The 26,361-nt window shown below is 44.5% G+C and overlaps 1 protein-coding gene across 4 annotated transcripts in view; it reads right to left on the reverse strand.

Annotated features, from left to right (window-relative positions):
- MAGI3 (membrane associated guanylate kinase, WW and PDZ domain containing 3) overlaps nt 1-26,361 on the reverse strand; it is a 184,782-nt gene that overhangs the window by 39,959 nt on the left and 118,462 nt on the right. For all 4 annotated transcript variants that reach the window (XM_053656000.1, XM_053656002.1, XM_053656001.1 and 1 more), the window contains 5 exons: nt 24,299-24,418; nt 18,359-18,568; nt 15,516-15,690; nt 12,263-12,342; nt 3,788-3,845 (listed from right to left, as the gene is read on the reverse strand). In XM_053656000.1, coding sequence (XP_053511975.1) covers nt 3,788-3,845; nt 12,263-12,342; nt 15,516-15,690; nt 18,359-18,568; nt 24,299-24,418 — 643 coding nt within the window. The remainder of the gene's footprint in view (nt 1-3,787; nt 3,846-12,262; nt 12,343-15,515; nt 15,691-18,358; nt 18,569-24,298; nt 24,419-26,361) is intronic.

Genomic DNA, 26,361 nt, shown 5'->3' on the forward strand with positions numbered 1-26,361 from the left:
GCTTTTGGCAACTAAAGCAAAGTCCAGAGACGATGCCTAGAAGTCAAAGCCATGGACGCAATCACTACAGCTTCTTCATGAATGCAGGGTGATAGAAAAAAGAAAAAACTAAAATGCAAATTAAAAAAAATAAAAATAAAAACCAAGTTTTAGTCAAAATGCATAAAAAAACATAGTAGTCCTCATGGCTGATGCAACCGTAACTACTGATGACTGAGCAATTTTTTAAAAAGGTAGTTAACAGTAGGAGGGTGTTAAGTTTCTCTAAAATGAAGCAGCTATGAAAACACTTTGGAAGGGACTTGGGTACAGAAGCCTTCTAGAATTTTACTATTACTTTTCCACCCGACTCGCCCACATCAATTTAGCAGCAAATCAGAGAGAGGTTTGCTTTTAGCAAATTACATTCTTACAGAACTCCTTTGCACTTTACTTTCTTCCTAATTATATAATGAATAAAAGAGTTATGTATTTGCAACGTAAGTTTAATGGGTATCTCTGATTCGGGGGGGGACACTCCCAATTGAGTCTGTGGGGAAACGCAGAGAAGAGGGATGCAGAGAAGGTGAGTGATCAGCCCCCAGTGCCGGCACCGCAGGGGCGGGAGGGTGTGCTGCAGAGGGGGCGGGGCAGGAAAGCAGCTGCTGTTAGAGGGGCTCAGGACCACAAACAGGGCTCCTGCGGAAGCTGTGGGAATGACAGTTAGCACTCCCGAAGCACACATGTAATCCAGCCTGATGGCAGGCGGTTTCCAGCTGAATCCGTTTTTTAAAAAGTGGTGTTACTGAACGCGGAAAAACACCGAGCCAGCAGCCTTCCAGACTGTGACTGTCTTCACATGGGCCGAGGATAAAAAACCTGCACAAGAACAGTCACACAACTTGCACAATTCCCTTGCTGTTTGTGAACATTAACGGTGGTGGAGGAGGGAGCAGCTGCCAGGTCTCTGTCGCTTCAGGGTCCTGAGGACCCCGAGGCCAATGCAGTTACTGCTTTCAGAGCTCCGCTCACAAAAACTCAGGTGAGCTCCTGCTTCTGACTACGAACGGCGCCTGATCAACTAACTGTTCAACCTTCTGTGAAAATGAAGATCACTGGTGTTAAGCTAGGTGCTACTTCTAAAGTTACTCGTTAAATACTGACATTTTCATATTCCTGAAAAAAATTATACAACTAGAAAGTGACACTTCAAAAAAAAATCAAGAATAAACCTGTTTAGAAAGAACCTTGGCTTACTCTTAATGTCACCTAGAATTAGAATGACTCACTTTGCCTCCCAGAGATCAGAACATAAAAAGTAGTAATTCGTATTTATCCTCTTTGCAATGTGTGGGAGAAGAGAATAGAAATATGCAACAAGGAATCCTGTTCCTGAAAATTCTCTGACAGAAGAATGTAAGATTGTAGTGAAGGAACTGCACCTGCCACCTTAAACTACCTGGATTGAAATGCTGTCCCAAAACAAAACAAAAAAGTAAAAAGTCTCCTTTTCATTTAGTTACTTATAGTTGCAACATTGTTAAGATGTAACAGATTTTGTTTTCCGTATAACTAGCTATGTGCAGAGAGGAGATTAAAGATTATCAGGAAAATTAAGTGAAGGAAGCAAACAAGCATGACTCAATACATGCGCGTAGTTTGGAATCTCATCTGTGCTCAAAGTTTTGTGTATGCCATCTGGGTTTTAACGATTCATCTCAGCAAACAAAACCCTTATTCCAGGAAGAGTCTGAGATACTGGACCGGACGTAGATGTCCCCCTGGTTACCGCAGTGCGCCGAGACATTTAGTGCAATACAATTAAGACAACGTTCCTTACATAGGCATTCTTCTGCAAGGCCTGCCCTTAAATTTTTGGAGCAATTTCACTTTCAAAACTAAATTAATCCATGCCAGAATCTCGGACTCGGAAATCAAAACCTGCACAGAAACACCGCGGTTGCAGCCGGCGTTACTACCAGCAGGCGCCTGCCAAGAGCGATCGAGGTGCCATCTGGTTTGACAAGCTGAGAGAGCCAAAGAGTGGCCATTCCGGCAACAGCTTTTTATCTCCATTAGTAAACTCGCTGCGGATGGCTGTGCTCGCGGTGCCAAAACTAACCCGCCTGGGAGCACAGCCACGTTCCACGGCCCGGCCAACTCCACACTCGTGCGTCTCCAGTACAGCCTGCTCCTTCTTAATCTAATAAATTATCCGCCTGCAAAATGAGCGCGTCCTGGGAACAATCAGCCCGAATCCCGTCGCCGCCACTGCTAATGTCAGCTATTTCACGCACCTCGGTGACAGCTGGGAGCAGGTCACTTTGGGGTTTGCCCCGAAGTTGCTGCACTATGATAGCCTGGCTTAATGAGAACCAAATCATTCAGCCCAAGAGTCCGTAACAGGCAAATGACTTTCACCTCTTGACCACATGTTCGAATTCATTTGGAATGGACAATAGGAAAATGAGAATCATTATCTCAGACATGTTCAGAAGTGTCCGTAGCACAGAATAGTTGACTGAAGCCCAATTTAAATCGACTAAAGGACTGGGGAGAAAAACAAATCTCACAAAACCCTTTTAGTTGGCCTTCAAATATTCTTTGCACTTCAAAAATGTTTGCTTCTTTATTGTAACTAAATATGTGTTAGAGAAAAATAACCAAAGAGCTGCCGTATACTTTTCACATCACAGTATCAGCAAGATATTTAATAGCACAATGGAAATAAAATTAGCATCGCCTGTCAAAGGAACCAAAATACTGACATTGACAGGTTACAAACTTAAGGGCCACACTGAGTCATTTCCTTAGGGTACAAGTTAGATTTCTAAGCATGTCCCAAAATCTCTCTCAGCAAAATGATTCCAGGGACAGTCCGCTCACTAGGGTAAAGACTAGAGCTACAACAGGCGTCCGCAGTACTTTAAGGATGAATACCAGGAACTGGCATTTGTTTGTGCCAACACGTGGTAACAAACTAATAAGCGATCATAAAACTAGAAGGTTCTCAGGTTTGCTACTTGTTCCAGGTAACAATATCATTTTGCCTTCACTGTGAAGGCAGTAAGTAGGCTTAGACTTCTAGTTTCCAGGGAAACAGTAACATTTCTGATGCAATTACTGTCTGGTACTAGATGCCCAAGGTCAAAACTGTATCTATAGCATTTGGAAGGCAAGCAACCCCAATGATCATAACAATGTAGCGATTCCATAAATGAGGAAAAGGGAAGGAAAAATTAGGTGCTCAGGTTACCTTCATTTCTCTGGCTGACAAAGCCAGGTGTCTGGTGGTCCACACCAACATCTCTCTGTTTAAATGCAACCCTAACAGCTGTGGAAGGAGCTGCTGTCATTCATCCCCCCAAATTACCAAGTGTTCCTGGAGGAACTCCTTAAAGAGAAAACACTTTCAATCACACACCTCAGAATTTTGGGTCCTATGATACTGTGCCTTTCAAGTTCTTTCCTTGTTTTCAAAACTAAGCAGCTTTTGTATTGCAAGTGACCTTCAGTGTTCATGTTTCACGTTCTCTGTCCACTGCCCTTCTCTTTAGAGGCTGCAGGAGTGAGGGTAACGTCTCCGGCTACTCATCACCAGCAACTACCCACTAGCTTCCTGGAAGCCTGGAGTTGGGGAAGTAAAGGCTCAAGCCCCAGCCTCTCACCCCCTCCCTGATAACCGTGACCAGATAACCGTGGACGGTGGATGGCGGCAGCAGCAGGAAGCTCGGTGCACAGCATCCCCGAAAGCTGTGCAGTGAAAGGCCCACCTTTGGGAGAACAGTAACGGAGGTAACAAACTCACTCAACATAGTATGTCCCGTACTGAGGGTCCTCTATTTTCTCCCAGCCATAAGGAAGTTCTGCAAAAAAAAAAAGAAAGAACTGGGTGAAATGCCAGCTTCAAAACCAACAGAAAAGAATTTGCTGGTGAGTGAATTTACAAATCTGGGAGACAGACAGAAAGCTGAGGGCTGACTTTGAAAGAGCAAACGGTTTGGGTCTGAGTGGCTTCTGCAATAGCCAGGGGAGTCTCCGCAAGTTATCAGAACCTCAGAACATGAGAGGACATTAAACTCAAAGGTGTTTATCTAAATTGCAAGCCATAACAATGCTAATTATTTAAAAAATCACATGGCACACAGTAGTCCCTCCTTATCCTTAAGGATCTGTTCCAAGACCCCCCGTGGATGCCTGTAACTGCAGATGGTACGGAACCCTGTATATATTAAGATTCCCCTATCCACACACACCTTTTCACTTGGAGCATTTTGTGTTTCTCTTTGGCGCATCTGAACTGCCGGCATTTCTACTCCTGCACTTTGGGGGCCGTTACTGAGGAAAACAAGGGGGACTCGGACACAGGCACTTTCACAGTGTGGCAGTCAGTCTGACAACCCCGATGGCTACGAAGCGACCGTGGGTCGGGGGATCCACTGTGGGTGCGCTGGGCAAAGGGAGGACCCACCTCCTGGGCCGGACGGAGCAGGACAGCACGAGAGTTCGTCACGCTACTCAGAACGATGCGCAATTTACAACCTATGAATGGTTTATTTCTGGAATTTTCCATTTAATACTTTGGTCCACAGTTGTCCGCAGGTAACTGAAACTGCGGAAAGTGAAACCATGGACCGGAGAGAGGGCTGCCGTCCTTCCATTTAAAAAGCTCGGTGATGCTGATATGAGACACGCTCGCCCTGCGGTCCAGCAGAAGCAGCTGCTCCCCGCGCTTTTCACTACGATACGTAAGACGCGCCGGCTACTCCTGTTACATTCTGACCCACTTCTCCCAGAGGAAAGTCCAGCCCCGGATTTTTGCCACTTCACGTGGGCAACCTAGGTTTGCTTAAAATCTAACAAAATACCTACTTTCCCTTGCATTAACTTGGTCTGAGTAGCCAAAGAAAATTTTACTTAACTACCACAGTGCCTCGGGTAGAATCCATACTCGTGTGTAATAACAAAGAAACAGCTCGCATAGGGTCATTATATATTATTTATTGCCAGTAGCTGACCTGTAAAATAGAACCCCTCCCCAAAACGGGAGATTTTTCCAACAGAACCCCCCCTTTTATCTTCAATTTCTTTCAGAGAGTTTTTTGGCTGTGCTAAAACACACATACTGATGGTGGGTACCAGACAGGAAACAGGCTTAGGTGTATCAAGACTCATTGATGTTTTATCATTTAGCCAATTATGATGTTATCGACTTTATCAGTAAAAATGCCAGTATAACGAACCTCACAAGCTATGCAATCTCTTATGCGCTAATAAAAAATATTACTGCACCTTCAGGATAGAAGGAGAACACAGATGACTACGAGGCTCCCAGTGAAAATGCCTCCATCACCTCCATCTATCCCCTTTCGCCAGCATGTGTTCTGCCTGCGTGCGTGTGTGCGTGCGTGTGTGTGTGTGTGTGTGTGTAGAAGCTCGTGGCTTCAAACTGTGGTGAGGTTCTGTGGTTTTCCTTTGAAAGCCCTGGTTGAAATGTCTGAGGTGGAAGAGATGAGCAGAGTTGAAAAGTAACTGCGGGGCAGAAACAGAGGAGCTGAGATGCACTTCCGCTCACTCTGATCCCCCACAGCTGTGATGCAAACCCCCGCCAGTTCACCAGGAGCAGTATTTCAGGACCACGCAGCTGTTACGGGGATAAGAGTATTTGTTGGATTATATCTCTTAACATGTTCTGTCATAATATATACATTTTAATTTACTGATTTGAGAGAGAGAGAGAGAGAGAGAGGGGAAGATGGAGAGAGACAGGAAGATGGGGAGAGAGAGAGAGAGAGAGGCACATCTATTTGTTGTTCCGCTTATTCATTGGTTGATTTTTGTATGTGTCCTGACTGGGGATTGAACGTGCAACCCTGGTGCATCGGAACGACGCTCTCACCAACTGAGCTACCTACCCGGGAAGAACTGTTCTATAATATTACCAAGGTACTATCATCGAGGATCTTCCACGAAAGAGTGTTTCCTTTCCCTAGAAATTTTCTCCAACTGGCACAGGAACTGAGTGGGCTGTGGGGAGATGAAGCCTACGACCACACACGACCGGATCAGCCGTGTCTTTAGGGGAGTCTGCAGCAACCGAAGGAACTACGGAGTCCGGTGAACCCTCCCATCTGCTTTCCGAAAAATTCACTGAACAGAAATGCACCAATGCTTCACAAGGACAAAAGAGCAACATAAATATATGGCAGAGTGAACCTGGAAATTAATTCAGCATTTTAGTTAACACTTAAAAGCAATGAGGAACGAATAAAGTACAGCCCTCTCTTTAGGAGAGTAAAATTGGTCATTTACCTTGTGGGTTACTTTAAGTAATCACTATAAACCCTTCCAGGGAGTGACACCATTAGCCAGGTTTTTGGCAGGGCAGATTTAATACAGATGGTGAAGTAATTATTTTCCCATTTAAATAAAGGTAATAAAAGGCTAAAATACCTAGCAATTTTTATACACTACCAGGAGGTCAATTCCTTCACTGATTCCCTTTTTCCCTTCCTTCTCTTCCTCCTCTTTCCTTCCTTATGCAAAACTAACATTAGAAACACAATTCTTGGCCCTGGCTTGTTAGCGTATCTGATTAGAGCATCATCCCAATATGCCAAGGTTGCAGGTTTGATCTCCATTCAGGGCGCATACAAGAAACAACCAATGAATACACGGAACGACAAACCAATGAACTCTGCCAAAATCAATAATTAAAAGAAAAGGGGGGGAAACACAATACCTGACCTCAACGGTTCAGTCTAAACAGGAAGACGTTGGAGAGGAATGACATCATGAGGATAACCACGGGCAGAGCAGGAGGAGGACACTGCCCGCCCGGTAAGAGCCTTCGAAAGGAGGGTGACGTCTTAGAGGACCAGTCAGGGTGGGGGAGGGGCGGCCGCCTGAGCAGACAAGGAGCACCGAGGTGTAAGGATGCCTGGCCTTTCCGGTAATTACAAATCACTGGGCTGGAGTGAGGGGCGTACCTTGGGTGTTCCCGAATAAGCAAGCACCAAACCACACGCCTGCAGTGCCAGGGAAGGAGTTCGGTCCTAATTTTGATGGCGATGGAACTGATTAAGCTGGGCTGTGATGTGATCACATTTACATTTGAGGAAGATTATGAGCAGCCGTCACAGAGGAAGAAATGGATGAGGCAGAGTGAAAATAAAGGCAGACAAATAAAAACTACCATTAAGAGCCTAGATAAGAAATTGTGAAGGGAGGAAGGCGGTGGAAGAGGGGCTGGGAAGGAGGAGCGGGTAACATGAGGAGGTCAAGGCAATGGGGCCCGATGGCCAACGGGAGGGTTTGAGGGAGGAGGCCAGTGATGCCCAGGTTAATGGCTCTTCTGGCATGGAAATGGTGAAAATTTAAAAATCCATCCAACACTCATAAAAATGAACAAGCTGTGGGAACTGGAGGAAGGTACGGATCTGGATTTAGAGGCACTTGGACGACAGACGACAGGTAAGAAGTTGCTGGCACCGCCGGACACTGAAGAAACAGCAGGTGTTTTATGAAAGTCGGAGCATTGTGATGAGGAAGGCACCGGAGGAAAAGATGGAGGATGAGGGTCCGTTCTGAACTGCAGGAGCCGGAGGAGGCGGTGCCACCTGCTGAGGGCAAAGGCAAGGGAGGCGGGAGGCTGTGCTCCGTCTGGGAGGGGCTCCGTCACACCGTGGCGGGAACACCCAACAGTCTCTTCAGGTCATGAACCCGGTCCCCAGGTGAGACATGTGGGGAGACAGGGATCTGGGAGACATGGGGGTCACAGCACGGCAGCCGACGAGGTCGCCTGGACCAACGGTGGAAGGAGGAGCGGGGAGAACAGCACCGCAGCAGCAGGGCACTGCACGCGTTCCGGCTGCTCCATCTCAGGGCAGCCACCGCAGGCTGACCGCACGGCGCAGTGCTCGCTACTGATTCCCACGCTGGGGCGACAGGAACCCGCGGGTCAGTCCTGAGCTGACCAAGACACCGGTCACCCTCAATGGAAAGAGCCTTAGGGGACACAATCACCCAGTTTTCCACCGTCCACAGAGGGGCACAAATGGCAGAAACACTGCCAGTTTTCTGAGCCTCTTCATTTTCTTCTCCAAGGATGAAAAAGTGTCCTCTTGGACCAGTGAGATCAGAGAGCCAATTCAACGAGCCTGGCCCAGGGTTGTGGGTGCCGGCATGTCTGCCTGCAGAGCGCCTGCAACCCGCTCTGGTCTCCCGACGCCCGCCTCATGGGCGGGCGGGCCTGCAGCTGGACGCAGAGGCCAGAGGCAGAACGCCCGAGTCCGCCTCCCACAGGGGAACGGCCGTGGGGGCGCACACAGACGCAGGACCGGAGCCCCTCGCGTTCACTCATCAGTGGCCTTCAGCCTCATCTCTCTGGTTCCTGCACATTGGTTCTGTCGCCTCCAAACCAGTGAGCGAAGACGGGCTCCTGTTGACTGCCTTGCCCAGCGCTTCCTCAAGAAGGAAGAGCAGAACAATCTGGGGGACAGGGCAGCTGGCTTCCTTCCTTCCTTCCTTCCCCCGCACCCTTCCACACACTTACGTCTCTACTGAAGGGACATAGAGATGAAGGAGACAAAACTACTGCCCTTCTGGAATACGGGCATTTAGCACCAGTGCAATATAATTAGTGCTGGAACTCACACGTGCCCTATGGTGCTGTTGAGCAGGGAGGAGAGAATGCCTGTCTCTGATCTGGAAGGGAATGGCAGAGGAGGTGACAAATTGCACTGGGATGTGAGTTTAGAAGGATGAACAGGCGCGAGCCGGGCGGACACAAGGCACAGGTCCTGGCAGATACACGGGCACACGGCAAAGACAAACATAGGTCATATTTCTGACATGAAAATACTTGGGAAAATATAGATTACGGTGCGATTACACAAAGCCTTTACTACTTCACCAGAAGTCTCGACTTCTGCCGACGGCAGGGAGCCGTTACAGGAATCCGAGCAGGGGAGGCATGAAGGCGGTGATCTGTCCAAAGGTTAACGGGCAATGTAGCAGATGTTTTTTGATCAGGTAGCCTTATCAGTAAAAAACTTGAACATGTACCTCTAAGATATATCTATTTATGTGTAAATATGTGTATACTACTCTACTAATATGTACAAAATACAGCATCAGCAAAGTGTGAAAACTGTCAGCTCTGTTCTTTTCTTACTATATTCATTTAGGCTTGTGCATCTGTATTATCTTCACTGGTATTATCTTTGCAGAAAAGCTTTAAAGCCACATTTTAGTTTTGTCTGGATTAAAAACTATGTAACATGGCTCTGGCTGTGGCTCATGGTGTGGTTCAGTGGATTAAGTGCCAGCCTGCGAACCAAAGGGTCACAGGTTTGATTCCCAGTCAGGGCACATGCCTGGGTTGTGGCCCGGTCCCTAGATGGGGGCACATGATAGGCAACCACACATTGATGTTTTTCTACCTTTCTCCCTCCCTTCCCCTCTCTCTAAAATAAAATCTTCAAAAGAAAACCCCCCAAAACTATGTAACATGGTCTCTAAATCCACTAAACTGGGCAAAGTAAACTGCAAAACTCCACAGTGCCTTTGACAAGTATAATTAGTACTCTGGGCAGTTGGTGAATGTGATAATCACATACAGTCACATACAGAATTGCCAGCCTGTCTCTAAAATAGTAAGGAAAGCCTAATTTGTCTTTCTTTTCCTAAAAGAAACATTATGAAAAATAAGTTCTAACAGAAGAGAGTTGGAACGCCAACATTTTGGAGACCACTGGGAGAAGGGACACCCTGGAGAAGTCGCTCCAGGGGGAAAAAGTCTGAAGACGCCGCAAGTGCATGGCGAGCCCAGGGAAGAAGAGAAAGGCGAAAAGGGAAAAGGACGGGCGGAAAGAGGACAGATGGACAGACAGCCACGTGGAAACGCAAACACCGCAAAATGTGCCCTGGAATATCTCAGTGGTGGGCGGCACTACAAAACTTTTCATGCTAATACAGCGGCAAAGCAGAGGGGAAGGGAAGAACGAGAGGAGGGGAAGGAGCTAGTGGGGCCGCGGGGAGTCCGGATGGCATCGCTGGGGGAGAGAGGGAGGGGCAGCTTTGAGAGAAAAATGTTTGCTTTTAAATTCATTTATTTGAAGTGCTAGTAGGACAATCAAAAAGAGAGTCAATAGGAAATACAGAAATAGCATTTTGAACAGAGAACAATACTAGAGATTCAGATAAGGGACCCAACTGCGGTAAACTGATAGTTAAAGCTATGAAAATGAATCCGCTCTCCAAGGGAAAACAGGAAACAGCAGAGAACTGAACTCAAAACAATTAGTGGGCAGGAAAAAGGATGGAGACCAGCAAAGAAGACGTGTCTGAGGAGACTAATACCACACTCGCAGTCTCAGAAAGTCAAATTCTATAGTGTTAGACGGTTTAGGTTACATTGGCTGCTTTCAGCACAAAGAACTTGCTGCTGAAAGTGTTGCAGACAAGGTAAGTATGTTATAAAAATGATTAAAAATTATGTCTTATAATAAGTGTCGGAGAGGTTGTGGAGAAAAAGGAACCCTCGTCGGCTGCTGGTGGGAACATAAACTTACAGCCACTGTGGAAGGTAGCATGGAGCTTCCTCAGAAACTAAGGACCACAGGACCCAGCAACCCCTCAGAGTTACCACAGGACCCAGCAACCACAGAGTTACCACAGGACCCAGCAACCCCTCTTCTGGGAACCTGCCTGAAAATTTTATTTGCAAAGATACACGAGCCGCTACGTTCACTGCAGCATCATTCACAGTGGTGAAGACATGGAAGCAATCAAAGTGCCCTTTGCTAGACGACTGGACAAAGTTGGGGTGCACACACACAATAGAATAGAGCCTTTGTATTGACCTCTGTATCTTAGAATCACGGTCAATTTCTTCAGAATGAACTTATAGGGTTTTTTTTTAAAACATTTTCTTTATTTATTTTTAGAGAGAGGGTAAGGATAGGAGAAAGAGTGGGAGAGAAACATCAATGTGTGGTTGCCTCTCATATGTCCCCTACTGGGGACCTGGCCTGCAACCCAGGCATGTGCCCTGACTGGGAATTGAATTGATGACCCTTTGCTTCACAGGCCCATGCTCAATCCACTGAGCTACACCAGCCAGGGCTATAGGGTTTTGACTAAGACTGTATTTAATTTAGATATCAATTTAGAGAAAATGTTAACGATGTTCACATCATTAACAATATCATGCCATCCAATCTATGAACATAGTATATCTCTTCAATTATTTTAGGTCTTCATTAATTTCTTTCAGTGACGTGTTTGAGTTTTGCACATAGAAGGCTTGCGTATCTTTCAGTATATCTGCTTGCCCATATTTAATTTTTTTTAAAGTTATTGTAAATAGAATTTTAAATCATTCCATTTTCCAATTGCTTGTTCCTAGGAAAACTCTTAACACTGCAATCATGCTGAATAATCCTGTTTAATGTTTTTTAAAGGACTGGAATTCAATCTATGGGGGGAGCTATCTGAACCTCATTCTAAGCCACTTTTTTTTTTTTAACTAAGGTACGTCATTGCTGATGAGTGACACAAAATGAACACAATTCTTTTCATCTGCACCCTATGCTTAAGAAGGCAGAGCAAACGATTTTGGTTAGGATAAATTCTACATTTACTTGTAAGACTCTACCACTAAATACAATAAAAAACATACAAGACAGACAAAAGATATTATCCAGTGATTCATAAAGAATTTTCATAAAGAATTTCGTAAAGAATTTTAGTACTAAGCAGTAGGAATTGCGGGGCAATCAGTTTATTAAAGACTTTCATGGGGTTTCCAATGCTGCTCTGAATGGCTAAAAATTACCCATAGATACCAGCCTATCTAGCCTCATGATACTACAATTAAATATATTTTTGAAGGCTTAACAAGCACGATGAGGCTACTCTGTGGTTGAGAATGTACCTAATTTATTAAAATAGTTATTTGCAACTTTTAAAGTTTGTCAAGTTGGTCTATTATTTAAAAATGTATCTTTAAAGTACATGTAAAAAGGCAACAAATTTATTTGTATTAGGATTTTTTTATAAGAGATTTAATCACATAACCCTTAAAAAAGAGAGAAGTAAAATCTCTCATTAAATTAGAGGCAAGGACAGGACTGCCAGTCGGGTGGCGATGATGAGATCTGCCCAGTGCCAACGTGCCCCCGCACACCTCGGTTTGCTAAGGATCTCGGAAACTCATCGTCCGCACGAGAAGAGTGAGAAGCAGTTAGGAGAACACGGTATAAAAGGCTTCTGCGCCTACCTCCGTCTTCGCAGTCCTCGGGGGCTTTGGCTTTCTTACAGAGACGAGGATCCAACCAGGTGGTTGTTTTGGTGTTGTGGCTGCAGAATCAAGATCTCAGTTAGAAATGGGAACATAAAGATGGAGAAAAATACCATCAAAAGCAAAGGCTGAAAGTGACTAAACGGTGTATGATGCGAGAATATTCATCTCCCACAGGCTCCGATAGTCCACCTCCAATTCAATGATCCCGCTGCTCTCAGTCCGTTACTGCAAAACTGCCTCAAAGGGAATGTAAGAATAGAGGCACATATCTGAGAATGAAGATTCTAAAGCAGGGATGAGATAACAAGTGCAGAGGACACTTTTCAAAGCGGTCAAAACGTTTCAAACGGTGAGCTACAGCCCCCTGCTCTGTATTATCGCTGAAAACCTTATCTGCTTGCTGGCTGAATTCTGTCCTCCTTCCCTACGGAAAACACTGCATTTCTTGAGCCCCCGTGATGTGGGGCCACTGTGCTGGGGGCTGGGAACACAGAGATGAACAACCAAACACAGCCTCTGGGCTCCCCGGGCTATGTTAAATGAAACAATGTAGAGGCAAATAAAATAAGAAGTTTTACCGTGTCTGTTTCTGCGATATGTTGAGTAAAAATGATGGGTAGAATGAAACTCAACTCTATGACACTAAGTTTTCATCAGCATAGACCATATATTTAATAGAAAAATAAGAGGTGGAACAAAAAGACCGCCCACACCCCGTTTTATTAGGGGGTAGGCCGCAGATGCTTTCAAAGAGCAGCGTCTGTCTAATGTCACGGGAGGTCCCGGGAGCCTCACACCAGGCCACCACGCAGCGGACACGAGCGCTGAATCAAACCCATCACACTGCGGGGCAGGCGACCAGCGTTACGGTGTGGTTTAAGTCTCCGAAATATGAGGAGAGTAAAGGGAGACCAAATACAGTAGAAAATACACAGGGAGGCAACCAAACGAAAAGTTACTGTCAAACAGAGTGAGAGTAGCCGGGTGAACAAGGTAACTTTTCTGGGGTCTTTGTCATGAGATGGACTCACGAATCCCTGCATCGGCCAGCCTTCGGGACTGGAGCCCAGCCTCCGGGCACTGAGCGTCTCTTCGCACACCTGTTCCACTTCCTGACCTGCCCGCGCAGCAGCCCCTCCCACACGCTGCCGGGGCTCACACGCTGCAGAGTGGTAGGAACTTTGTGTTCTGGATACGGAGAATCTCAGTAGGAGACTCTGGGATTGTTTCTAGAAAGTCTGTTACCCATTCTGTCTGGTAATTTCTCCAGTTAAATCCACTTAGCAACATGAAAAGGATTAAGACTCCATAGAGGCCCAGCGGCACACACAACATTGTTTAAAACACACACACACACACACACACACACACGAGCATATCTTACAAAACTAAATGAAAACCAGGTACTTAAGGAAAGCTAATTTCGGTTTTGATGGGCCCAAATTTGCCCTGCTACGTTAGCAGATGTAGGCCACCCACTAGGATTTCACTGTTTCTGAAGGGAGAGATGCCCATGAGGTGATACCCAAAACACAGCAGCTAAAGACAACCGCCCAGTTTCATTTACTCACAGAGGCATCATTTGGCAGCACCCAGTGACACGGACCGAACACTTCAGCCACATCAAACGAGAGGGCTCTATCCAGCAGCAAATAATAGTCCACTCTGGTGTGGATACTAACCCTTCTTAGATAGTGGTCTCCAAGTGTCTCCTCCTGCCCCTGAGGGACCCCCCCAACTACCTCCCTCTGCTGCACAGGCTCTGTAAGTTTGAGGCGGCCGCATTTCTCTGTTCCAGCTTCTGTTGCCTGTGCTTTTTGTGTCATGCCCAAGAAGTCCTTGCCAAGTTCAATGTCATAAAGCTTTCCCCCTGTGTTTTCTTCTAAAAGTTTTATAGTTTCAGATCTTACATTTAGGCAGTCAATCCCTTTTGATAATGTTTACCTACAAAGACATTTCTTATACAAATTTCCCCACCCCCACAATTTACTAATTTTTCCCGGTTTGCAGGGTGAGGTTGTCTCAGATTCAATGTCGCACAATCAGTTTCTGAAGATCTTCTAGCTGCTTGCAGTGAGTGGCTCTAAACCCTCTTACTTGGGGGTTTAGTTCTAAAGTCAGCATGAAAGTCAAATGTAAATCACCCTCAAAAAACTCCTTACATTGCCCATCGAGAAGAGTATACCTGATTTTGTCTGTTGTGTATAATCCATGTCATTACTGTTTATATAAATGTATAGCAAAATCAATAATTTACCACACGTGGCAAAAAGAACACCATGCACACAAATTCTACATCTTTTAAATACCAGAATCTCACTTGGTACGGCAAGATGCTCATTCTATACGAAGGATGTGGAATTTGGGACCAACTGAGGAAACACATCCCGATCTCCTGCCCCTGATTCATTTCTGAGGAGGTGCTCTTGAGTGTAGTGTCCAGTCCTCAGTGTTTTAATTATATATTCTGTAACTTTACTGCATTGATATTTTACCTCTGGGTAAATTAGTTTAAAGATGGAAACTATAGCTGCATGAGAATATATAAATACTTCATAATAAAACTGCCAATAATTATTTATGTAATATTCTCAGGTGTGAGCAATATAAAATTTTAGGTTGACTGAATCCATAGGGTATTCTCTCTCTCTCTCAACGTAAGCGTATGCACAGTGCTTTTTTCATGTCATAGTTGTGGGTGTGAATTTGTATTTTACCAATTATTCGGAGGGTCGGTGATTTTCCTCCCTTATCCTATTTGCCTGAAAATACCAAACCCAAACTCTAGGACTAAAAATATTTAGCTCAAATAAGAAATGTGTCTTCCCTCATACAATAACTCCCTTCTAGATGTGTTCATAACAAACTTTCCTAGAAATGCTCATTAAGAGGGACAACATACCTGAAGATTTAAAAAAAAAAAAGCAAAGCAAAACTCTCTTTATTTCTTACATTTTTCATTATTAGTGATAAATCTGTTTTTAATCCTCCTGTTTTTCTAAAACCAGAAATTGAATACACTATCTCTTTGTCTAAGTCAAATAAAAACAAAACACCATCCAGGGCAAAAGGTCAGATTAAGAATCAACTATAACACTGAAGAATAACTACAATCGTGAAGAATATTTTAAAGGAAGAGAAGAGACACGGAAGCCTTGAGGAGCGAGGCGGAACTTCCGACAAGTCCCGCGGCCCAGGGCGTGTCGGTGAAAGGGCAGACGCGGCTTACTCAATGAAGTAGATCATCCCCGCATCCGTGTAGGCCATCTCCCAGTTCTTGGGCAGCGGCTCCAGAGTCTCGTCTCTCATCGTGTAGTTCCTGAAGTCCATGGAGCTGTTGGTTTGGTTGTAACTCGGGACGATCTTCGTCCAGTCGGATGACTCTGAATGCCTCTCCCTGTGTTCTGTTCAAAACAGAGCAGGGTGAAAAGTAGAAACACATCAACTCTCTTCCCACAGTGCTCTTCGCTTCTCACAACATGCCACACATTTACGGCAGATTCCCTTGTCTCTGTGTCCACATTCTGCTGTAAGCAAAATATGACCCCAGAATCAATTCGGTGCACACTGAGCCTCTGGTAACACAGAGAAAGCCAACAGTGACAGCCGTCAGAGCACCACACGGTCCTGTTACTTCAGGCTCTGCGTTAAGCTCTTCACTTGTATTAACTCATGGCCCTCACTCGCCCCCAGGAGAATGCATTGCTACTCTTCCCACTTTATAGATGAGGAAGCCGAGGCACGGCGAGGCTGGTTAATTCAGTCCAGGTCAGGCAGCAAATGAACAGTAAAGCCAGGACGCCAGTCTGTGCTGTTCACTGCACCCCGGGGCTGCCTGGCACACGATCAACCCTGGCCTTTCAAATGACACTAACGTTTAAGAATCACACTCCACGGACTTCTTACTGTTAAATATAATTCTCTGTCCGTGGCGTTAGCATCCTTTTAGAGCCCCGAAGCCCACAGGCAGGTAAACACACTAAAACTCGGTGTCTTCCCAGGGAGTTCACACTGCGTGCACCCAGAACTTGTTTCCAGAACTTCCCACATGACCGCGGTAACTCCAGACCGTGGAGGCCAGTCAGTGGAGGCCCCGGCATCACCTCACGGCTCCCCTCATCCCTACGGGATTCGCACTCCACCCCTCCTTGACCCAGGCCAGCTCTATGACCCTGTGATCCCACTACCTCCCCCTGCTCCTCACCCCCGCCCACGCCCGGGCCACGTCCTCCTTGCCCTGCTTACCCAGGACACAGAAATCGCCACGCTGGAACGAACTCGCAGTCTAATCCCAGTCTTAACAAAGTTAATAAACTTAGTTTTGTGGGTGAGCTAAGCTGCCATCAGCATCAAAAGGCTTTAGGACAGGGGGTGGGGAGAGGTCAGGAAGTAAAGGGGTGGGGGATAAACGGTGATGGAGAGACATGTGACTTGGGGTGGTGAACACTCAACACAACCTACAGATGCTATGTTATTAAACTGTGCGGCTGAAATCTACATAATTTATTAACTAATGCAACCCCAATAACTAAAACAAACAGGCTGATTTCCCTTGACAACCCCTAAAGAACGAGATGTGAATCCACCTAAACCTTTTCAGACCTGTTTTGCCCAAATATATCAAGGTAATACATGAACTACGTGAGATGTTACGTCCATAAAACAGGACTCACAGTCTGGAGGGGAAGCGAATGGTGATAAAGGAGAACATCAGGAAGCTTCAGGAAAATGATGTGGTAATGGGTTCTGCAAATCTGGGGACATGATCCAACCCATTCATTTACCGGGAACCAATAACATATATTTTTTAGGTTCTACTATATGTCAGGCACTGTCTATGGTGCAAGGGATACAACAATGAACAGAATAAGCAAAAACTCCAAGCCTCATGAAGCTTGCATTGTAGCGTTTTGTATTATAACTATTTATATTGTAGTGTTTCATAGTGTAGTATATTATAATTACTGTAATAAATGGCAGTGAAGTTAGTTCTACTGTGATTCTGGGGTTGCCGGCTCATAATCTCAACCGGAAGTGTAAGAGTTTCCTACACAATCGCCACATTTTTAGGGGTACTCCAAAGAAGATTCTCCACCAGTAAACTCCTATTGGTTTTGCATTTTCTAAAAAATATAAGAGTCAATTTGGAAATTTTCTTTGACTGATTCTGAATTTAAAGCCAAAGTACGGCTAACAAACCTTTCAGATAACATTTAACAGCATATTTCCAAACCTCTGTACTTTGTTTTGGTTGAAGGCTATACCTTAAAACATCTACATTTTGTTCATATCCCGTAAAGGAGGACTTAGGCCAACAAGATCTCCATATCCCAGCATCAGAAATGAATCTCAAATCTTTTAAGCAGTAGGACAGTGATTTTCAACCTTGTTCATCTCCTGGCACATATAAACTAATTACTACATATAAAATATATTTTCTGCCCTGGCTGGTGTGGCTCAGTGGTTGAGTGCCAGACAGAGAAACAAAGGTTCACTGGCTTGATTCCCAGTCAGGGCACATGCCTGGGTTGTGGACCAGGTTCCCAGTAAAGGGTGCTCAAGAGACAACCACACACTGATGTTTCTCTCTCTTCCTCCCCGTCTCTAAAAATAAATGAAATCTTTAAAAAATAAAATAAATTTTTTGCTGATTTGACCAAAAAATGGGTATAATTTTTATTTATTCACACCCAAAAGCTACTGTTGTGTTGCCCGTTGCCATTTTTTTATTTGACACTTTAAGGGAAAAGAGGTCAGTGCCCCTGACTAAACAGTCACTTGTTGCATGTTTTAAAAATTCTCGCAGTGCACTGGTTGAAATCGCTGTAGTAGAATAATGTCATCTTACATGATCACTAACGATACCTCACAACTGATCTATCAAAATGGCCAACTTGGGGGAACTCACTTCAGCTTACAAGATGACTGACAGAAATACAGCTTATTCCACAAAAAATACTAGAATCTGGTCGCTTACTGTGCACGTGCCTTGTGAAAAATTTTACTACTTCCCAGTGTCATGTTGACGTCCACCTGGACGGCCACTTAGGTGTCAGTCGTCTGTTTACAAACCTGCGGTGCTGGTGCCATTGACGGCTTCCTTGTCCTCATCTTCCTCCTCTTCGGGGAGAGAGCTGTCCATTCTTTCCATCTTGCTGACAGATGTAGTTCGTTTTCTTTGGGATTCGGTGTCAAACTCATTATCAAAGAGGACCTGATCCACAGGGTCGGGCTGGAAGGGGCTGGGCTCTGCTGGAGGCTTGGGAGTGCCGTAGAAGTTTCCTGAAATGAACCAAGTGACAGCAGCTGGAAACACTCACGTGGAATCGAGAGTCACGACAACATGACCGAGTGTATGTCTCTCTCCTGTTGGCTGACACTGAACTTTCTGAATGACCACCGCCCGCCAAATGGAGGTCAAAGCACTTCTTGGAAGAGGCAGAAAGAGTAAAAGTGGCTAGTTTTTCAAGTGCCCTTCACCATATATTATCTAACATTTTAACACTATTTGCACTAAGGCCAGGAAGTTGAATTATTGTGTATAGATTATTTATTCTATGAGGGCTTGCATTTTTGCATGGGTTCTAATAGAGAGCCTAATTTGTGAATTTAAATGCACTGGTGTTCTTGTGTAAGACTCATTGGTGTAAAAGTGGGAGTAAAGGAGAAGAAAACTAAGTCACAAAATGAACTGTTTTGTTAAAATGAGGAAATATGTGGGCAAAGGATAAGGCTAAGAATGAACCAGGCTGTGGTGAAATGTAGGCTGTTTATGTAAAAGTAATTTTTGAAAGTTTTGCTGAGAATCTAATTATATCATTTTATCTGACAATTTGTTGAACAAATAGAGGCATTATTAGCATAATTCAATATTGGCATACTCTCAGGAAAGCAAGAATACTTTAATGTGTTAAGTCTTGAGGATCAGTAATTTTTGCAGTAAAAATAAATGTTCCAGAATACAATGAAACAATTGCATATCTTCTCAACTTGTCATGCAGCTCTCATTAGGCAGCCAAACATAATGGGGAAGCGCTCAGTGGATGCAGCTACATCAGTGGTTTGTGGCTCCTGTTAGTTTTGACCTTGCATCAATCACTCTTCTGATGTTATAAAAAGATAAATAAGATTTTGGGGCAAAATACTGAGCTTCTTCTATTTTGTTTTTTAAATCACATCTTCTAAACAAATTCCTTGGCTCCTGAGGAGGTAATGAAGATACTCATCCCCATGAAGTAAATTAATGGGGTGTACAATGGGGTGGTTTTTCCTAGATGAAAAAGCATGGGCTATTGATCGTAACATCATGTCACATCTACAAACAGCACAGTTTACCACAGGTCGGGCATGTTTTGGAGGGGAAAGCATTAAGATAAATTCTTTGGAAATTTGACTTCAGGTGGTACTGTTATTAAAATACTCAAAGCAAAACAGTGAAATCAAACTAGAAAGCTTTTCAATTACATCTTGCCTCTCCCCCACTCCACTGCTCCCTGGCTTCCAAATCCAGGTTTGGAATGGAATTATTCTTGCCGTGCAGACAGAGGCAAAGGTTCGTATTAAAACAGACTAATGGGACCTCAGCAAACTTTCTGACCCGGAAGTCAAGCAAGGAACCGATGACAGAAAGCCAGTTCCCAGTTCCCTGGGGCACAGGGCAGGGAAACGCCCCCAGCTGAGGTCTGGGTGGGGAAGAGGACACGCCGGCACCTCCCACGTGACGCCCCGTGATCTCACTGCCAGGGAACCGGGAGGGACTGGGACAAAAATCCAAGGTCCGTTTTTCCTAAGGATGGGACTTTTACTAGGAACACATGTTAGTGTGTATTCTTAGCAATCATTATCTAGCTCTAGAAAGTTTATCTTTTTTCCAGGGTGAAAATTAGAAAGATTCAGGACATTGTGATTGTTGTTCATAATCATTGATAACGCTGTGAGACTTCACAATAAATTCTGGCAGTTTCCTTATTTTTAAAAAAAGCATCCGCTTTAATAATAAGCATTGCATGTAAGTAAACCTATCTATTTTACTTGAGTTGTTAGAAAACATCAAGGTTGCAGATTACAGCAAGGTATAAAATTACAAAGTTTGTGAGCTCTGATGATAGTTATTAATGAATTTTTTCATCCTTTTGAAGCTGCTTTGGAGTTTTTTCTTTTTCTTTTCTGAAGGTATTTTCATTTTTACAATGGAACTCTTAGATATTTCAGACATAACGTATTTTGCCGTGTATAATGCGCACTTTTTTCCCCAAACCTTTGAGGAAAAATACGGATACGTATTATACTTGGGTATAATGACTGCATGCCACAGGCATGATAATGGGCACGCTAATCCTGTGTATAACGTGCACAAAAGCTATGGGTGCGCATGGCAAAATACATACATAAAATCACAGACAACAGTATTAGGGTAGTATTAGAAAACCTCCTTATTTGTATTTACACAGCCTCCAGACATTAACTTCTGCCAGGTTCTTTCGGGCCCCCCTTTCCCCCCCAGGACAGATATATATGGTCACATACACTATTAGAGCCCTAACTTCCAGTCTCCGTCCTGCCCGCTCTCTCCGAGTTATCCTGAGGTCAGCACGTGTCACGTCCCTGCACGTGTATACATCAAATACATGTGTATATGCACACATGAAATACAAATACTATTGTTCATAAAAGCCTCATAGTGTTCTTAATAACATTTCGTAACTTTTCTCTGAACAATATAGTGTATGTGTCCTTTTGCAACTTTCTTTTTTTTAATTTATTGTTAGACAGGAAGGGAAGGAGAGAACTATCAATGTATGGTTGCCTCTTGTGCGCCCCCTGCTGGGAACTGGCCTGCAACCCAGGCATGTGCCCTGACTGGGAATCGAACTGCGATCGTGTGTTTCACAGGCCGGCGCTCAATCCACTGAGCTACACCAGCCAGGGCAACTTTCTTTTTATACAGTTATATTTCTAAGACTTATTCTTGTTGACATGTCAATTCTAGTTCACTCAACTGCTGTAAAATAGCCCATTTTTTAATGGACACATTAAAGGGGATCTTATCCATTCCCCTATCAGAAGAGAGCTGTTTCCATCCCCTCCCTGCCTCGCACGGTGCTATAGAGACTACTCCACCTACACAGGCCCGCAGACAAGGGTCGCTCCAGGGCAGGCATCTGAGAGGGAACTGCTGGGCTAGAACTCCGTGCACCTTCGAAGTTACTAGCTGTTGCCTAGCTGCCCCACAGGGACTGTTTCGTTTTACACTCTTGCCAGCTGTGTATGGGAGGAGTTTCCATTTCCTTCCATTATCATGCTTTAAAATTTTTGGCAGTATGATGGATGTGAAATGGTTTATGATATTTCAATTTTCATTTCCTTTGACTTGAGCATATGGTAATTAATGACATGTAATATGCTACTTAGTCAAATATGTAACATGTTTTTATGTTTAGCAGAAGGAAATGTAGACTTGTATCTTCGTCACCTCAGGGCAGAGAAGGGCTTCTTAGACAAAACTTCAAAAATACAAGTCTTAAGGGGAACAGTGATAAATTGGGCAAACACACACTAAGGATTTCTGTTTAATGAAGAGACACAGGACAAGATTATTAGGTAAAAGAATGGGAGAAAACATCTATATCAGATAAGGATTTAATACCTAAATACATATCTAAATATCTAAGGAATGTCTGCAAACTGGAATGCAATTGAGATCCCGTTTTTAAAAAATTGACAAAGCAAACAAATAGACAATTTGCAGAAGCCCCCAAAACTAATAAGCAGAGGAAAAGATGCTCAAGCTCTCTGGCGTCCAGAAACACCGAAGTTTAAATGAGATAAGCACTTCTGCAACCACCAGACTGGCAACACTGCAGAGCTGGACAAGGCCCGGTGTTGCTGAGGACGCGGAGCCACTACTCCAGCTGCTACGGGAGCAGCAGGCCCTCCCGCACAGCTGGTGGGAACGCAGACTGCAGAGGATGTAACCCCACAAGTCTGCCCTGGGTCTGTCTTCCAGACACTGTCACATGGGTCGGTAAGGAGACATGTGCGGAAATGTTTGCTGCAACTTAATGGGTGGTGACGGGGAGCTGGAGGCAATCTGAAGCCCAGTAGCAGGGGTGCAGTTGGGTGAGATGCAGGGGATTCACAACAAAGCGCTAGACAGCAGCCAGGAAGCAGAGAGTTGCACGCTAATGCAGCAGAGCCACGTGCAGGACTCAAAGCACAGCGGCAAGTGAAGACAGTTATAACTGAATGAGACCTAGAACACAGTCCGGATGGAAATAACAACTACACACTTTGCAAGAACACATACAAACAAAAACATACATGGGAAACACATTGCAATGGCTGGCTTTAAGGCAGAGGTGAAGAAAGAGTAGGCTGTTTGCATAAAATAAAAAATAAGTAGCTGCTGCTTCCTCTGAGAAGTCTTCACTGGCCACCTTATCTAAGTAAGACATTCCTATGGTTTTCTTTAAATCCCTTGTTTTTGTTTCCTTCATAACACCTCAATTTATAGTTACTTTGTTCCGACTGCCTTTCCCACTAAGCATAGGATTTATTGAGACAGTATTATTTCGGTATTGTTCACCACAGCATCTCTAGTCTCTGTGACAGCGCTTGGCACATAGCAGATACTTAAAAAATGGGTCCAAAAAAAGGGGAACAAATGGAAGAATTTGTTGGAGCTAAGTCCAGAAAGGGTAGCTGGGTCAAACTCAGCAGCCAAAAGAACTCACTGAAGATTCTCAGGAGGAGAGAGGGCACGAGCAGAGCTGTGCTTGAGGGCGGCAGCTGGGTAGCAATGGCAGGATGGAGGGGACAAACGGAAATGATACTAACAAATGATACTAACCCGGTGCCCTCGACTTGAGCTCACAGCGGGCCTACCATGACGTGGGGAAGTGAGAAGAAAGGCGTTGCAAAAGCTGCTGCAGCAAAGGAAGAAAGGACCGGGTTTGGTAACAGACTAGATGGGAACTGCAAGGAAAAGGAAGCGAATGGTGTCTCTACCATTTTCAACTCACCGAGCTGCTAAAGAGAGAAATGGTGAAGAAGCACCCTTTTGGACGGGACACAAACACATACTTGGATATGTTGAAATAAAAGTGAGATTTTACTGAACATCGTCTTAGGCACGGAAGATAATATGGAGTAACAAAGACACCATAACTGCCTTCCCCAAGCTTGTGAAAAAGGCAATTACGGTAGCAGCACGATAAAGCAATGATACAACAGCACAGGGTGCTACGGGAGTGGACAAGCTTGCCAGGGAAGTGTCACTTAGGGAATAACAGGATCTACCATAGAATCATTTAAAAACTGAACTTGATCTTAAATCTGTACTTCTTAGAATCAAGTGGGTAGAGGAAAGAGATATAAAAAGAAAACCAATTTTTCTGTTCTTCTTGTTTTTTTCCCCAATTTTATATTCATCTTTCTCAAACCTAGCCAAGGTATACATAGATTTTTTAAAAGTGTACAGTATTTTAATTCTCAATCACAAATAGAAAGCAATCTACAAACACTTGCTGAGTTCAAATCATGTGAATTACTATGAAATATGCAAACTAGTTAATTTTAATATTTTCAGTATATTGCTCATCATTGATTTATTTTTTTAAAGATTTTATTTATTTTGAGAGAGAGGAAGGGAGGGAGAAAGAGAGAGAAACATCAATGTGTAGCTGCCTCTCGAGTGTCCTCTACTGGGAACTGGCCTGCAATCCAGGCATGTGCCCTGATTGGGAATCCAACCTGTGACCGTTTGGTTCACAGGCCGACACTCAATCCACTGAGCCACACCAGCCAGGGCTAATTGACTTAATAATATGATGAAATGCTTTTGATTATTGTTTAATCTCATTTTAACCAGTGAATTACAAATACCCTAATTAAAAGACAAATTTTCCCCAAAACCGATAGAAAACTTTGTTGTTTGGTAAAATCATAATTCCAGTCCAAAATCATAATTCAGATAGTGTTCTGGGTCACTGTTGTCAACATCTGAGGACATACCATCATACGTTCCACTTTCTAACAATGCTCCACTCTCTTCCAGGGCTTTGAACTGCTCAACAGAAATGAAATTATAGTCCACCCCTGGCACTTCCCCATCCCTGGGGGCCCTTGTGGTGCCTAAGGGAAAAAAAAACAAGAAAAAAAAAGTTGTAAAGTACTTTTAAACTTACAAAATATTGCAAATAATAGACAGTGCAGCCTAGAGAACACACATGGGGGGAACAGACCACTGTACTGACAAGGACGAGGACCAGACGTCTGAGGCGAGTTAACATTCCTAAGTGGAAGCAGGACACTAAACGACGCAGGAGTCAGTCTTTCATAAACTCTGCAGAGAGCCGTGGAGTTCAAAACCACAAGGACTACAACATCTCAGTGTCCAGGAGAGCTGACCTTAGGGCACGACAGTAAGTTCTTTTAAACCTCAATTATCATTTCTTAATATAACCCACTAATAACAGATTCATTTTTACGTAGCTATCTTATACATTTTTTTCTTCCTTGGAGAAAAGAAACTAGTGTTGTTCTTACTAGAGGCACAGAACAATCAAAATAGAAAAAAATTAACCTCTTTTAATGAACTCTATTTTTAAAACTTGGACAAATGTTAATTATGAAATTAAGCAGTTAAAAAAATTAAGCAGTAGGTAAACGGTTTAATGAACTTCAGCAACAGAACACTAAATTTCAGGCCACTAATGAATTCCTACTGAAGTACAGTTGATCCTTGAACAACACGGGGGGTCAGGGGCACTGACACCCACCCTCCACACGCACAGGTGAAAATCCAGGTATAGCTGTTGACTCCCCCGAACTTAACTACAGTCCCCCCTCAGTATCCACGGGGATTTGTTCCAGGACACCTAACTAGATGGACACTCCAGTGCCTTACATGTCAGGGTGCAGAACAATGCACACAGACAGCCCCCCGCATCTGTGCAGTCCCAGCCGCAGACGGAAAACACTGTTTTCAACCCTGGGTTGGATGCCCAATGCAAAACCTGGGAGTGTGGATGGCTGACTGTATATTTATTGAAAAAACCTGCGTATCAGTGGACCCGTGCAATTCAAGCCTGTGTCGTTCAAAGGTCAGCCGTAAAACCTTTCTTTCAGACCCAAGGTATACATTCAGGTTATAGCAGTATTGCTCCCTTTGAATCTTACTGAGTAAGAATTGGTAACTATATGAACTGATGTTAAAAATGTCATTTCAAAGACTAGAGGATACAAAAAAGGGATCAAGGCATTCAACCTGGAAATAGCGTTGGGGTGTAGCGGCAAGTCCTGTGCCAGGAGGCCTCCCCACACCTGCCCTCCCCGCCACCCCCCCTCACTGAGAGCACTCTAGGCCAGAGCCCCGGGTCCCCCTGGCTTCCCCCCTGCACTCCACCTCCAGTCACCCAACCCGGTTGACTCCGGCTCCTGAATGCCTCCAGCATTCCTACACTGCCCTTGGCTCTCACACTCACCCAACCCCTGTCATCGGCTGTGGTCTGTCCTGCCTCCTTTCTTCTCCCTGGCTGCACCCCTTACCCAGACCACAGCTGCGACTTTTCTAAAACAATCTCAGCAAAGACATTAAACCCATCGTTGGTTTCTCATGATCCCTGGCATAAAACCCAGACTCGACTTCTCCAGTGTCTTTCTTGCCCCACCCCTTCCACATTCTAGATGTTAGCATCGTAGATTTTTTTTCAATTCTTCTGTTTTTTGCACTTGGTTACCTCCAAGACCAAGCAGTCCTCTAATCAAGCCATTCCTTTCCCCTGAAGACTTCCTATTCCCTTTCCCACTTCCGTCAGCTAACTGCTGCTCATCCTTCAGGTCCTGGCTTAGAAGTTTCTTTAGCGAGCCTTCCCTGGGTCCACCCAGGGCATGGCAATATTCGGGGCCCGTGTTGCTTGGTTCAGAGTGACGGCCCCAAGTAGCGGCAGACTGTGAGCATCAGCACAGGAACACGGTACAGATGGCTGTCCAGTAAATTGAGTAAATGTTCACTCCAATATAATTAGCACAGTGCCTCCCAATACGCTGTTATTATAATTCATTCATGGGAAAAT

This window comes from Artibeus jamaicensis, unplaced genomic scaffold (assembly GCF_021234435.1).
Source record: "Artibeus jamaicensis isolate MK-2021 breed Jamaican fruit bat unplaced genomic scaffold, CSHL_Jam_final scaffold_1689, whole genome shotgun sequence".
Taxonomy (NCBI): Eukaryota; Metazoa; Chordata; class Mammalia; order Chiroptera; family Phyllostomidae; genus Artibeus; species Artibeus jamaicensis.